Source organism: Vulpes vulpes, unplaced genomic scaffold, assembly GCF_048418805.1.
Source record: "Vulpes vulpes isolate BD-2025 unplaced genomic scaffold, VulVul3 u000000899, whole genome shotgun sequence".
Classification (NCBI taxonomy): Eukaryota; Metazoa; Chordata; class Mammalia; order Carnivora; family Canidae; genus Vulpes; species Vulpes vulpes.
Genome location: NW_027325780.1, coordinates 4,730,456 through 4,744,880, shown reverse-complemented (window position 1 = coordinate 4,744,880; position 14,425 = coordinate 4,730,456). Strand labels below are relative to the sequence as shown.

The 14,425-nt window shown below is 35.8% G+C and overlaps 1 protein-coding gene across 44 annotated transcripts in view; it reads right to left on the bottom strand.

Annotated features, from left to right (window-relative positions):
* The window catches only part of G3BP2 (G3BP stress granule assembly factor 2), an 86,342-nt gene that overhangs the window by 12,327 nt on the left and 59,590 nt on the right, over window positions 1–14,425 (bottom strand). For all 44 annotated transcript variants that reach the window (XM_072745465.1, XM_072745492.1, XM_072745475.1 and 41 more), the window contains 4 exons: window positions 5,797–5,915; window positions 2,410–2,491; window positions 1,453–1,626; window positions 313–403 (listed from right to left, as the gene is read on the bottom strand). In XM_072745465.1, the coding sequence (XP_072601566.1) occupies window positions 313–403; window positions 1,453–1,626; window positions 2,410–2,491; window positions 5,797–5,891 (442 nt within the window). In that variant the 5' untranslated portion in view covers window positions 5,892–5,915. The remainder of the gene's footprint in view (window positions 1–312; window positions 404–1,452; window positions 1,627–2,409; window positions 2,492–5,796; window positions 5,916–14,425) is intronic.

Genomic DNA, 14,425 nt, shown 5'->3' with positions numbered 1-14,425 from the left:
TGCTAAAGATATGACTCAACAAAATTCTTGATTATATATAGAGGATAAGAATGAAATCTGGTTTACTTTCTATGTCTGATTTTTATATAATTTCATACAATGAACACATTTCTTTTTAACAAAAGGGAGAAAAGTGGGCTTGACTCAGTTACAATAGCAGTAAATTTATTGAAGTTTCATACTTTTTTTTTAAAGTTTCATACTTAAAATAAATAAATAAATAAATAAATAAATAAATAAATAAATAAATAAAGTTTCATACTTTTCATGCCCTTAAAGAGTACCAATAGAAGCCGCCTATCTTAACCTCACCTTCATCAAGTTCTGGTTCAGAATCACCAAACACTTCATCTTCATAACGAAACATATCATTATGAACATAAAACTTATTTGGAACAGATCCCTACAGGAAAATGAAATCCAAATATTCCATTAGGTACACACAAACATGACAATGAATAAAAAGAACAAATTACATGGCACATGCAAAATCTATTTTTTTTTTAATTTTGTTTATTCGTGAGAGAGAGAGAGAGAGAGAGAGAGAGGCAGGCAGAGGGAAACCAGGCTCAGCACTGAGCAGAGAGCCCAATTGGGGCTCAATCCTAGGACTCTAGGATCAGGATCTAAGCCAAAGGCAGACGCTTAATGACTAAGCTACCCAGGTACCCGCAATATCTATTTTAACACTATAAAATATAATGTAGACTACATATAATTTTCTAGAATAGAACATGCTATATTAATATAAAGTATACTGTAGACCATTCAAATACTGGAACTCAAGAAATGGCTACTCAACAGAGAACCAAGACTGATTAACAAATGATACTTTGCCATTTTAACAGAAATTACTAAATAAGATTTTATATTATTCCTGTAATCTTAGTCATCTATTGTTATTTGTTATCAATAGACTTTTACTTCTAAGTAGGCAAAGTGAAAAGAAATTAAAAAGAAGGGAAAGTGTATACACACACACAAAGCTCAAATAAATTACAGTTGACCCTTGAACAACACAAGTTTGAACTGCATGACTCCACTTACACATGATTTTTTTCTGAGAGTTACTGTAAATGTATTTTTTATGTAATATTTTTCTTTCTCTAGCCTACTTTATTGTAAGAATACAATATAGAATTATAGAATACATATAAACTATATAATATGTATTAAATGACTATTTATACAATCAGTATGGTTTCTGGTCAATGATAGGCAATCAGTAGAGTTAAATTTTTGAAAAGCCAGAAGTTGTATGTAGATTTTCAACTGCACAGGAGGCTAGTGCTCCTAATCCCTGCGTTGCTCAAGGGTCAAATGTTTATCAATAGGTCCAATATCAATTTCTCAAATTTAGCTACATGCATAACCTGAAGAAACTCTGGACACTTCAAGAAACGAATAACCAAAAAATCATACAAATGAAAATCAAGTGAAATGAAAACTTACTTCAGGAGCCAGCACAAAGGTTTGCATAAACTTCCTCTCTGGCTGTCCACTATTAGATAGCAAACCCATGACCTGGACAACTACTCCATCACTCAAGGTTGCATGAGCATCCACATGACGAATTTTAGTATGACATTCACTGAAGTTCAGAGATAATACTTTGTGGTGTATATCCTTTAATAGGAAAAAAAGGAAGGAGGAAATACAAACTGTTATGATACTTCATTACTTATTACTATAGACTTTGATTACCTCACAACTCTAAAATTTAACTATGTAATCTTTCTACCTCACTTGAATTTTTTCCCACCATAATACCTTATTGCCAGGTTGATATTCTAAACCAACATTTTCAACATGTTACAGTTCGACATAAGAGATCACTACGGCTACCCCATATTAAGCAATAATAAGGGCTTTGTATAGCTTTCTCCCGCTATTCTGTATTAAGTTTTTAATCATTCACACAACTGTGTTGACTACCCTTTGACCTCACAGCTGATTTTACTTTATTGGGTTTGCTGGTGCCATTTCTCCTACTTTTAATTTCCTCTTGTATGGTAAACACAAATTCTATAATTCACCATCTAGCTAAAGTCCCACATCCTCTATAATGTCATAAGGCACTTATGCTTCTGTGCATTCTTGTAACATATGGTTTAGCCTACATCTGTATAAATTTACTACACTGTCCTCAATTGTTTCCTGTATAAAATACATCAAAGATAATATCCCATCTTCTTCTTTGTATCCAACCCAGTTTAACACCTTGTTTCAAACACAATGGATACATTATAAGGACCAAAAGCTCATTTAACAATTATTGTAACATAAATTCTAGTTACAAGCAATGATCACATTCAGGAAGAAATCCATGAGCACAAAAAGGCTATTTTCAATTATCTTAACACACAAAAAAAGGAAAAAATCTAAAATGTATAGGAAATTGATACTTACATTTTGGCCATAAACAGCCTCCTGGGGCTTTCCACTAGCATCTACTCCACCATGAACATAGGAAGAATTCCTGCCATAAAACCTATAAAGCCAATAACTGATTAACATTCAATATCAAGAGAAGCCTAAGAAACAGTAAAGTTCTGGTACAAAAAAGACCTAGCTTGCATGTGTGGCTCTGTCACTCAATAGTTATATAATATTGATAAAGTTACTTATGGTCCTTAAATTCCATTTCCTTGGTTATCAAACAAAACAGTTACTGCATAGGGTTATTCTAAGAATTAAATGAGTAATGAGAGAATTCTTAATGTGCCTGGCACACTGAAAATACTCAACCACTTGCAATTCTCTTCTGATTCCTATCACACCTACTTTTTGAAGTGGAAGAATGAGATTCAAAATACATTCTAAATACTGATGCTGTAGTAATTGATCAGTTTTTCTCTTTAGATAGAGTTACTTAGATTTGTTCGGGAACCAGATGCTCTTTAACTTTTTACTCAAAATTCTAAGTGATTACTAATTCCAAAAACTTAAAGCAGTTTATTTAGATTTACAGTAATTGAAATAATTGAGACCAAATAAAATCTACATTATTTCAGTATTTAATATCTCATTAATATTTTACACTGCTCTTAAGTACATGATTCTCTGGCATTATCTAAAACAATTAGGGACGTCTGGGTGGCTCAGGAAGTTGAGCATCTGCCTTTAGCTCAGGGCATGATCCCTGGGTCCCAGGATCAAGTCCCACATTGGGCTCCCTGCAAAGAGCCTACTTCTCTCTCTGCCTGTGTCTCTGCCTCTCTCTCTAATGAATAAATAAATAAAAATTTTTAAAAATAATAATAACAGGGCAGCTCAGGTGGCTCAGTGGTTTAGCGCTGCCTTCGGTCCAGGGCGTGACCCTGGAGACCCGGGATCGAGTCCCACATCGGGCTCCCTGCATGGAGCCTGCTTCTTTCTCTGTCTGTGTCTCCGCCCCCCCCCCCCCCCTCTCTCTCTCTCTCTCTCTCTCTGTGTTCTCTATGAATAAATAAATAAAATTAAAAAATAATAATAATAATAAATTAAGGGCAGCCCCAGTGGCCCAGAGGTCCAGTGCTGTCTTTAGCCCAGGTTGGGATCCTAGGGACCTGGGATCGAGTCCCACGCTGGGCTCCCTGCATGGAGCCTGCTTCTCCCTCTGCCTCTCTCTCTAGGTCTCTCATGAATAAATAAATAAATAATCATTAAAAAAAAAAAACTTAAATAAATAAATAAATAAAACAATAGAACTATCTTTTTTTTTTTTTTAAGAACTCCTATCTTTCTAATTAGGATTATCAAACATGCAAAGTTAATTTTTTCATAAAGAGAACTCAGCTCCTATTGTGAACGAAACATAAAAGACTTCCTCTATGCCAACCAATGTTCTCAGAGCATTATATGTATTAATTTATTTACCCCTCCCCTAATAACACCATGAAATAAGCACTATTATGTAAATGAGCAAACTGAGCTTCAGAGGAGATTAAATTAATTTACCAAGTGCAGTAGCTAAGACACGAACCCAGACAGTCTGGCTACAGAGTCCATGTTTTTAACTACTACCTGTGTTTTTTAAGTTTACACTATTTTCTCGCATGTACCACTGGCAAACATGTAAACTTCTATTATTTTTCTGGAGGACAATTTGGCTGTTAAGTGTAAAAAAAAAAAAAAGCCTTAGAAATGATTATATCTTAAACAATTCTACTTCTGGGAACTTAAGAAACGTCCACAAAGATGTATGTGTAAGGATTCTGATCATAGTTTGTTAACAAGTGAAAAATTACAGACTAATTTTCATTAATAGGTAGATTGGTTACATAAGCTAAGTATAAAACAGAAGTTTATGGGGGAGACTGGGCAGCTCAGTTGATTAAGATTAAGCATCTGCCTTTGGCTCAGGTCATGATCCCAGGGTCCCTGAGATCAAACTTAGCATCAGCATCATTATCAGGCTCCTTGCTCATTGGGGATTTCTGCTTTTTCCTCACCCTCTGCCCCTCCTCTCTGCTTGTTCTTTCCCTCTCTCAAATGAATTAATCTTAAAAAAAAAAAAAAAAGTTTATGAAGTTATTTTGAAATAATGGTGGAGAGCCTGTCACTACAAAAACAGAACAAAACCTCCCTGTTTAAAAAACAAACCATGCTAATACATATATTATATAAAGACTAAATTTCAGATAAGGAAAGGCCCTATTCCATTCTCCCCTCCCCAAACTCCTTTATATACACTGTCAACAAGACTATCTTTTATTTCTATAATTCAAAAAATGTATAATTATTCACTTTTGGAATTTTTCTTGAGGAGGGGGATTTGTTACAGGAAAACACCTTATGGAATTAATATAAGACACTGCAAAATCTAACTTTAGAATGCCCAGAATACTTATAAAGAGGACCTAACTAAAAGAACCTAAGTCCTTTTAACAGCTCTTCCCATATGAAGTGGCAATGATTTATCCCTTAACTCATGTGGCTGGTGTGTTCAACAACAAATGCTTGTGAAATCTAATTCTTAAAAAGTCTCACGTGTCTTCCACCTGCTAAAATACACAGGAAGAACAAAAATTATAAATACTACTCATAGTATCAATTTGATCTCAACTTCTGGAAAAAATAAGCTTACATATGTCCAACTACTGCCAAAATAGTATACAAGGCTCCTACTGCTGTTTTACCAATGAATACTATTTTACAGATCAATCAGAAGAAAATTTTGCAATTACTTAAATGACTATTTTTAATACTGCTATAAGGAACTTAAAAAAAGACAACTTATGACTGTGATTTCAAATTGCAGACTAGAAGCCATTAGTTGTCAAGCCCAAGGTTTATTTAAATGAAATACAAAATACTGAAGGATATAATTCTGTACGTGTACACAGACCAGAATGTGTTATATTAACAGGATATAATATGAAGCATTTTTCCTACCATGGATTTCTTTCTTTTTTTTTTTTTTAAAGTAGGCTCCACACCCAGCATGGAGCTCCAAACAGGGCTTGAACTCATGACCCTGAGATCAAGAGCCAGACACTTAACTGACTGGGCTACCAGTCACTCATTGATTTCATTTTCTTTTTATTCATGTAGCATGACTGAAATTTTATTTTATTTTTTTTAATAATAAATTTATTTTTTATTGGTGTTCAATGATTTCATTTTTTAAAAAACTTGGGGAAAAATGGTTTTAGCCATTAGACAGTTAAAATATTGGTTATGAAAAAATAAAAATAAAAAATATTGGTTATGGTTTGCAAAGAAACAATCAGAACATGAATAGGAAAGACAAAATATATGTTTTCAAGAAAACAAAACTAAATAAAAATACTAAATAACCCATTTAGAACTTACCTGTGTAAATATTCTGGAGCTTTATTCAGCAAAGTATAATATTGCCTCACAAACTCCCGCCCTACAAGCAGCGGACTGGGCTTCTCCATAACCATTTCTTTGCTGCACAATGTCAAATGCTAAGGGAGCAAACACAAGAATGATAAACCCCCAGGAAGTAAATTTTCTTAGCCATACAAACAGGAATAAAAAAAGCAAAGTAATACAATAAAAGGAAATTTACAACAAAATAATAAATTCCCAACAACTATTGGTAACTTCCAACATCTGCAGTGTCTCTTTGTCTCTATTCCTCAAGAGAGGTGTTGGGGGTAGGTGAAGAGCAGCAGTTCTTTTTCTTATTCCCAAGAAAGTACAGTGCTGCCTCACAATATGAACACCATAACCAAGTCTCTTCTATTCAGAGTACCTTTTTCCTTTGGAGACTATAATCAATGTCCTTGGATTCTAATGGCTTATTTTTGGAACTTAGGCAGAGGGTACAAGTCAGGACACCTAGCGACTACACTTATTATTGGAAACTACTAACTTGTATCTTTTTTGTAATTCTCCTTAAAATTATTTCACGGTTTTCAAAATGATAAAAATTACCATTAAAAATCAGCAATAGCTTGAGTACTCAGAAAATAGTATTTTTTACACTTGGTATATGTCCAATATTTCTTTCCATTAACTAAATAAGCATCTAACTACATTGCCAGGTGCTCTTTAATAAAGGGGACAGCCTGGTGAACAAGATTAAGACTTTAGCTCTCAAGAAGTTTATAACCAGTCATGGATTATAAACAAGTACATACAAAAGAGATCAGGTTAGGTGCTATGATAAAGTACTGCTAAGCCAAAATCTCAAAGGTAAGGTCAAGAAAAACAAAGGCAGGGGGAGGGAGGGTCTATGCTGACAGGGAGGAGGCTTAAAAAAATACAAAATACACAAACACAAGCATTTAAAGTAAATGGCTTAAATATGGTTATAGCCCCTAGAACAGTCAAAATTGTAACATTAGGAAATGGAACGGGGGGGGGGGAAGAAAGTTAAATATTACTTGTTTATATATATTCATAATCAAGTATCCTTTCCTATTACACTTAAAAGTACTAAAAAAAAAAAAATCCACAGTATCTATGTGTATTTACTGGGCAAATTGGGATACACTTTTAAAATTCCTGCTTAACAAATAAATCTCAATGTAGGTGTGTGTGTCTCTCTCTCTCTTTTTAAAGAGGGAAGGCAGAGGGGGACAGGAAGAAAGAAAACTAAACAGGCTTCATGCCCAGCCCAGAGCACAACATAGGGCTTGATCTCACAACCCTGAGATCATGACCTGAGCCCAAATCAAGAGTGGGATGCTTAACTGAGTCACCCAGGTGCCCCTAGGTTTCCTTTAAACAAAAACGTTTACACCCAAATAGAACCTGCAATAATCATTACAATTGTAATGATGTTTTTAAATAAAAATCATTTGGGGCATGTGGGTGGCTCAGTCAAGTTAAGTGCTTGACTTCAGCTCAGGTCATGATTTCAGGGTCCTGGAATGGACTCCCAAATTGGGCTCTGCACTCAGCAGAGAGTCTGTCCCCATCCCCACTCATGCTCTTTCTCTCTGAACCATGGCAGAGCCTTCAGGTAAAACTGTGGCTCTATACAATCCCACTAACTCCCAATTCAACTTTTACATAATTCTCTATTAGGTTTTCTCTCCTTTTATAACTCCTGAAACAGTATACAAAACCCACAAATCTGTTTAAAGTTTTAAATAATGCCTCAATGCTTTCAAAAATGGTTAATTCAGTGCTTCCAGTGGCAGGGTCTAGGGATGAGGCAGTGGCAAGAAGCCCTTGAAGTAGTTCAAGGAGATGGAAGAGAAAGATAAGGCTTTTCAGAAGAAATAAAGAAGCTAGAGGAGCTAAGGTGAAAACTATGAGGAAGGGTCTCCTGGCCACAGGTGGAATAGAGAAATCTGGCAAAAAGTAAGCAGTTCCTTTGTGTCTCCATCAGGAGATGTGACCCTAACCTTTCATTCCTGTTTAAAACACCTAGATTCTCTGCCATAACATGTTGCTACCTATAGCTAGAATGAAGCAGGTCTACTAGGGTCTGCTGTACACTTAAGAATGAACTTTGAAAAAGGAAAAAACAAAGCAAGGTTTTTGAGGTCAGAGTAAACCCAGCCTAGAATCCTGCCGGTCTGCTCTTCAATCTTTGTTATACATTGAATTCTGTACCATCCACAATCAAACAACTCTTTAAAAAAAAAAAAAAGAAAAATTAATTCACAAAGCAGAATCACAGTGTCATTTCAGGTGCCATCAGTTTCCCCCCAAACCTAAAAAATTTCAATAAGGATTAAATCCTAATGCATAAAAGAATTCATTTGCTACATTTAAAGTAACAAAGCTAATCAACATAGATTTTTATTTTGAATGATGGGAAAGTGTAAAGAATAGTAGACTTATCTAATCTAGTATTATTTTATAAAATAATGAAAATGTGAAAATTAATACATACTTTAATGCTGTAACTGATGCTAAAATACTACTAAGACATGGGAAGATACTAACTTACCCTCTAAGTGAAACAGCTATGTAACAAAATAGTTCTGTTCAAATGGTGAATAATAGAAATGCTATTAGGGACCGTTTATAGATTTGTAGAGTCCAATGTTTTTCTTTTTTCTCCTCCGTATCTCCAGATTTTCTACAATGACACTCTGTCATTCATCCCAAATTTTCCATCACATTTACAAAGGATATATTTACCTATTTTTTGTCACATACATATAACCAAAGTAAAAGAAAAAAAGAAAAAAAAAAAGGTACTGAATACCTGTATCAATATCAAAGAAAGGTCAAAATAACTGAAGAGTAATTTTACCAGGTTGAGAGGCTTTCAAATGCCCACCATCTATAATATATACAACCACCAAAGCATGACAGTCATATCATCAATACAGAGAGACAAGGGAGACACACAGTGAAGGCAACTTTCATGAGATTATTTTATTCAATAAATTATTTATTCAAAGGAGTTAACTTGAAAAGTGAACCTCAGGGATCCCTGGGTGGCGCAGCGGTTTGGCGCCTGCCTTTGGCCCGGGGCGCGATCCTGGAGACCCGGGATCGAATCCCACATCGGGCTCCCGGTGCATGGAGCCTGCTTCTCCCTCTGCCTGTGTCTCTGCCTCTCTCTATCTCTCTGTGACTATCATAAATAAAAAAAATTAAAAAAAAAAAAATTAAAAAAAAAAAAAAAAAGAAAAGTGAACCTCAAATGGTGAATGAGGTAAGGCAATGCTAATCTGGTAAAAGCCTAAACAAAGAGCTATACAGAGGCTAGGCAGAGTCTACTTTAAGGTTCAGGGAGGCTTCCACAGGGAATAATAAATGAAATGAAGAAGTTACTCAGAGAATGGTGCTTCAATTTATACTGACTTAAATATAACTTACAAAGCAGTTACTTCTTCACTATAATTCTGGCTTAAAGTGAGTCAGAATTTAGTAGGCTAGGGGCACCTGGGCAGCTCATTTGGTTAAGTGTCTGTCTTCAGCTCAGGTCATGATCCCAACAATTCCTGGGATCCGAGCCTGGTGTCCGGCTCCTAGCTCAGTAGGGAGTCTGCTTCTCCCTCTCCTTCTAGCTCTCTCCCCTGCTCTCATACTCTCTCTCCATCCGAAATGAATACATTTTTTTAAAAATCATAAAAAAAAAAATTTAGTGAGCTAAAATATAATTGGTGGAAATAAACCGTATCAACCAGAAAATAAAGGTTTTAGAGACAAAAACAAAACCAAAAAAAATCCTCACTGATTTATCTGTTAATGGCACACTAATTTATTTGTTCTACACAAACTACCATCTTGCCCATCTTCCCATTTTCTCCCCTAGAGTAGGAAAATTTACAGTGCAATACATAAGGTATGCATCAAAGAAGCATTAGGGATAAATTATAGACAAACCAGCAACAGGTATTTTGGGTACTTATAGGAAATTAAGACCTGGAAAACTGAGTAATATGATATTTGTGTTTATAATTCACGCACAGCCAATGTACACAAGATTCTGGTCAAGAGGTGGGCTCCTAGATGTCTTGGGCTCAGGGCCCATGACCCTAGGGTCCTGGGTTCAAGCCCCATATGCTTCAGGCTCCCGCTTCCTCTGTCCCTATCCCTGCTTGTGCGCTCTGTCAAATAAATAAATAAAATCTTAAAAAAAAATAAAGAATCTGGCCAAGAGGAAAAACAAGAGACAAACTACACATTCAGAATAAATGTGATTACCAGAACAATTGTGCTCTTTTTATTATTCACAGTAAAGTACCCAACTCTTAGGTAAGAAATTTCTAGGATTTGGGTTCTTCCATTTCCTAATTCCTTAAAAAAAATTTTTTTTAAATTTATTTGAGAGAGAGAGAAAGCGTGAACAGAAGGAGGGGCAAAGGGAGAAAAAGGCTCCCACTGCATAGGGAGCTGGATGCAGGGCTTGATCCTAGGACCCTGGGATCATGACCTGAGCAGAAGGCAGATACTTAAACCAACTGAGCCACCCAGGTACCCCCCAATTCTTTTTAAAAACCCTCTGAAACATGAGACTGAGAAAAAAAAAATTTTAACTATTTAAGGCCATGAAAAAGTTATGATCTTCCCAGGCACTTTTTTAAAAAGTTATCAGAAGGGTAGACCTAAACTGGGTGGCTCAGCGGTTTAGTGCCGCCTTCAGCCCACAGTGTGATCCTGGAGACCCGGGAACCAGTCCCACATCAGGCTCCCTGCATGGAGCCTGCTTCTCTCTGTCTCTTGTGAATAAATAAAATCTAAAAAAAAAAAAAAAAAAAAAAAAAAAAGTTATCAGAAAAACCCTCTGAAACATGAGACTGAGAAAAAAAAATTTTAACTATTTAAGGCCATGAAAAAGTTATGATCTTTTTGGATCTTAATTTCCTCATTTGCAAACTGAGATGTGATCTGTGATCAAACCTACAAGACTATATACATACAATTCAACAAAGACAGCCAAGCTTAAAGGATACTATGTACAAAAAGAATCTTCTTCAGCTGGTTGTTAGCCTCTAGCACCTTCAAAGACAAGAGCAATTATAATCTAACATCTTTTTAGATAAAGTAAAATTACATGAATTAAACCCTACTTTTCCCATGAACACCTGAAACTGTGGAGATTTGTCAAACTGGTATGCACAACTGTAAAATTTAGTTTTCTTTCAATTAAAAACAATTGGTCTTTTTTATTAATCCAGATACCCACATGATTAATCTGGTTTCCCCATTTAATGACTTCAGAGATCATCATTCATTCTACTTTCCACCTTTATCCCCACATAGAATTCCCATGTATCTTTATCAACATCCTTTTATTCATTCTTGTTTCTGAAAATGCTTCCTCTCCATTTGACTAATTCCTGAAGCATACCGTCTTCAGCTTTCATGGGAAATCATTTACCACTATCTTTTCTGAATCTCCTAAATACCACTGAGAGGGAAGTGGAGAGAAAGAAAAGTAAGTCACATTGGGCTTCGTCTTTACAATATACTTCGATTTCTTCAACTTCAAGATAACTTAAAACTCAGTTATCAACCAAAGGAATTTTTGGTTTCTTCCTTGACTAAAACTTAAATACTTAGGTTTTTTTTTGTTTACTTTTGGGTTAAAAGTAAGTTTGGTGAATCACTAACTAGTATAATGGAGCTGCCCACAAAGCAATCTCAGGCTACCACACAGATGTAATGTTGAAAATGAGCTGACAATTCCACTTTGAATAAGTTAAATAATGGTTGAGCATTAATAAACGCAAATTACAAAAAGGCAGATTTAGGTTCAACATAATGCAAGAATATCCAGATTAGAGCTACTTCATAGCCAGGCAGCCACTGTAGGTATTTATTCCAGAGATCTACCTAACAATTTAGCAGAATTATAGTAAAATAGTCTATGTCTAGCAATGTTAGATTAGGTTGTTCCAACACTAGGAGTCTAAGTCTATTAAACAAGAACTAGACCTTTGATCCCTACTCATTCCATACCTTCCTTATCTGTAATGACTGAAATCCTATGCATTTATATGGGACCAGATTATACCCCTGAAAATCTTCCCTGATTCTTCTATAGATTACTACTGTCTTTCCTCTGAATTCCCACAGACTTTGTCTTTATCATGGCACTTTACTAATCATATTGTTCCCTAAATTTATAAATCATATTGTTCTTCTTCATCTCTCCTCCCCTCTCAAATATAATCTGAGCTCTCCCCTAAATATAATTCTCTGGAAAGTAACAATTCTTAAAAATCCAGTGACCTCCTCAGTCTTCCACTTGTATTAGCACTATTGATAACCTCCTCCTAATGCTTCTATATTTCTAAGATAATGCAAGTTTCCTTCTCATCAAAATGAAGACGTTCTGTCTTCTAAGCTGGCAATTTCAGAGAGTCTAATGGCTTTAGCTCTCCTATCTACCATTTTAAATGTATATCTAATCTCTACCATGAACACAATTTTACACTTTAACCCTCGTGCTCTCATAGGATACCAATATATGCATCCATCCAATGTTTCCCTTATTTCTGTTAATGGTGTCACCACCTTATGGCTAGAATGCTCAGTCCTAAGTGACTTTCCTTATTTAAGCTTCAAACTAAAATCCTGACAACTCTAAAGTCTCTTGGAATTGGTCTCATTCTTTTCACTCCCACTGAATTTACTCTCTACATCTTCCTCAAATATTCCAAGCTTCTTTATCATGTGCAGTATATAATACAATAAAATGCAAACACCTGCATTTAATTTGAATAAGGCACTCCACAGAAATCCAGTCTGACATTCATGGTCTTGACCAACTTTGCAAATTTACCACACCTCTATAACAAATTCTGTGTTCAAAGAACACTATATGCCACTCCCTGTCATTCCCTGAATCTGTGGTTTTCATTCATTAGGCCACTGTCTGATCTCATTCAACATAAGATGGGTGAATAGGTGGGAAAACACAAATTCTTCCAACAGTTAATGAATGTCTACTATATATGTAGCAGGAACTATGCAAGGAAAAACAATGGTGAACACAAAGGACTTGATCTGCTGCTCTAAAGAAATTTAAAGTCCAGTAGGAGACAAAATTCCTAAACACAATCATGTGATAAATGCTACAGCCCTATCACAAAGAATATACTATTTGAGAACTGGAACAGGCATAAAAATTGGACATGCAGAAAGTAAGGAAGTTGAGTATATCTCAAGCCAAAGCCAAAAGAAAAATCTTTAGGGGAGACCATCTCCTTAAAAATACCTCATGCCACCAAATCCTTCCCCTTTTCACTCTTCAAAAACCTCCTCAAGATCTCATTCCAATTTTACCTCTGGCTTTGCTAGCGAGGGTCCATCAGGCAAGATTAACCATTTCTTTCTCAGAGTATCATAGATCTCTTCTTCAGTTCTTATTAATGCACTTAATCCCAATAATATATGTACATGTGCACAGGCACATCCCTCTCCTATTTGGAAGACTCCTCTATGCTAATGCTATGCATAAGCCTGGCAGCGTTATGCTTCCAGGAGATGCTCAAAAGACATTCTTTGCAGCATCCACCATTGCTGTACACATACTAGGATTAAAAACTCTGTTGAAGGAGGGGATCCCTGGGTGGCTCACCGGTCTGGTACCTGCCTTTGGCCCAGGACGTGAACCTGGGGTCCCGGGATCGAGTCCCACGTCGGGCTCCCTGTAGGGAGCCTGCTTCTCCTTTTGCCTGTGTCTCTGCCTCTCTCTCTCTCTCTCTGTGTCTTTCATGAATAAATAAATAAATAAAATCTTTAAAACAAAACAAAAAAACCCCCAAAACTTAAAGGTAATTTTAGAACTTTGAGAAATTTTAGAAATCCTCTGCCCCCCAAAATTAGCACAAGAGACTCATACAATACACTCAATTTCTTTTCAAAGGTAGCAAAGTAATCTTATCTTTTCAACAAAATGATTTGGGGGCCACCTGACATCCACACATTAAAAACAAAAGGAAGTCTAATACTTGGCACCCACATATAAAAATTACGTTGAAATGGACCACAGATGGGATTCCTTAGTGGCTCAGGGCATGATCCCGGGACTCAGGGATCCAGTTCCACCATTGGTCTCCCTGTAGGGAGCCTGCTTCTTCCTCTGCCTGTGTCTCTACACCTCCCTCTCTCCATCTCTCATGAATAAATAAAATCTTTAAAGAAAGAAAACAAACAAACCAGACGTAAATGTAAAACCTAAAACTCCAGGCTTCTAGAAGAAAACTTTTATAATCTTAAGATTTTAGTTAAGACACACACACTCACACCCTGCCAACTGGACCTCCATCGAAATATAGAGCCTTTCATAAAGTCATTTAGAAAGTGAAAAGGCAAGCCACAATCTGAAAAATACACATGATAAAGGACTTGCATCCAAGAAAAAAACCTCATAACTTAAAGCAAAAAAAAAAAAAGTACTACTGAAAGCTAAAGTAGTTAGTAATAACAGGATTCTACTAATACGACATTCTGTAAAATGCAAAAATATAGATTAACCAGATCAGAGGCTAAAAGTAGAAAGGACTATAAAGAAACAGGAAAGAACTTCTGTGGTGATACAACTATCTTA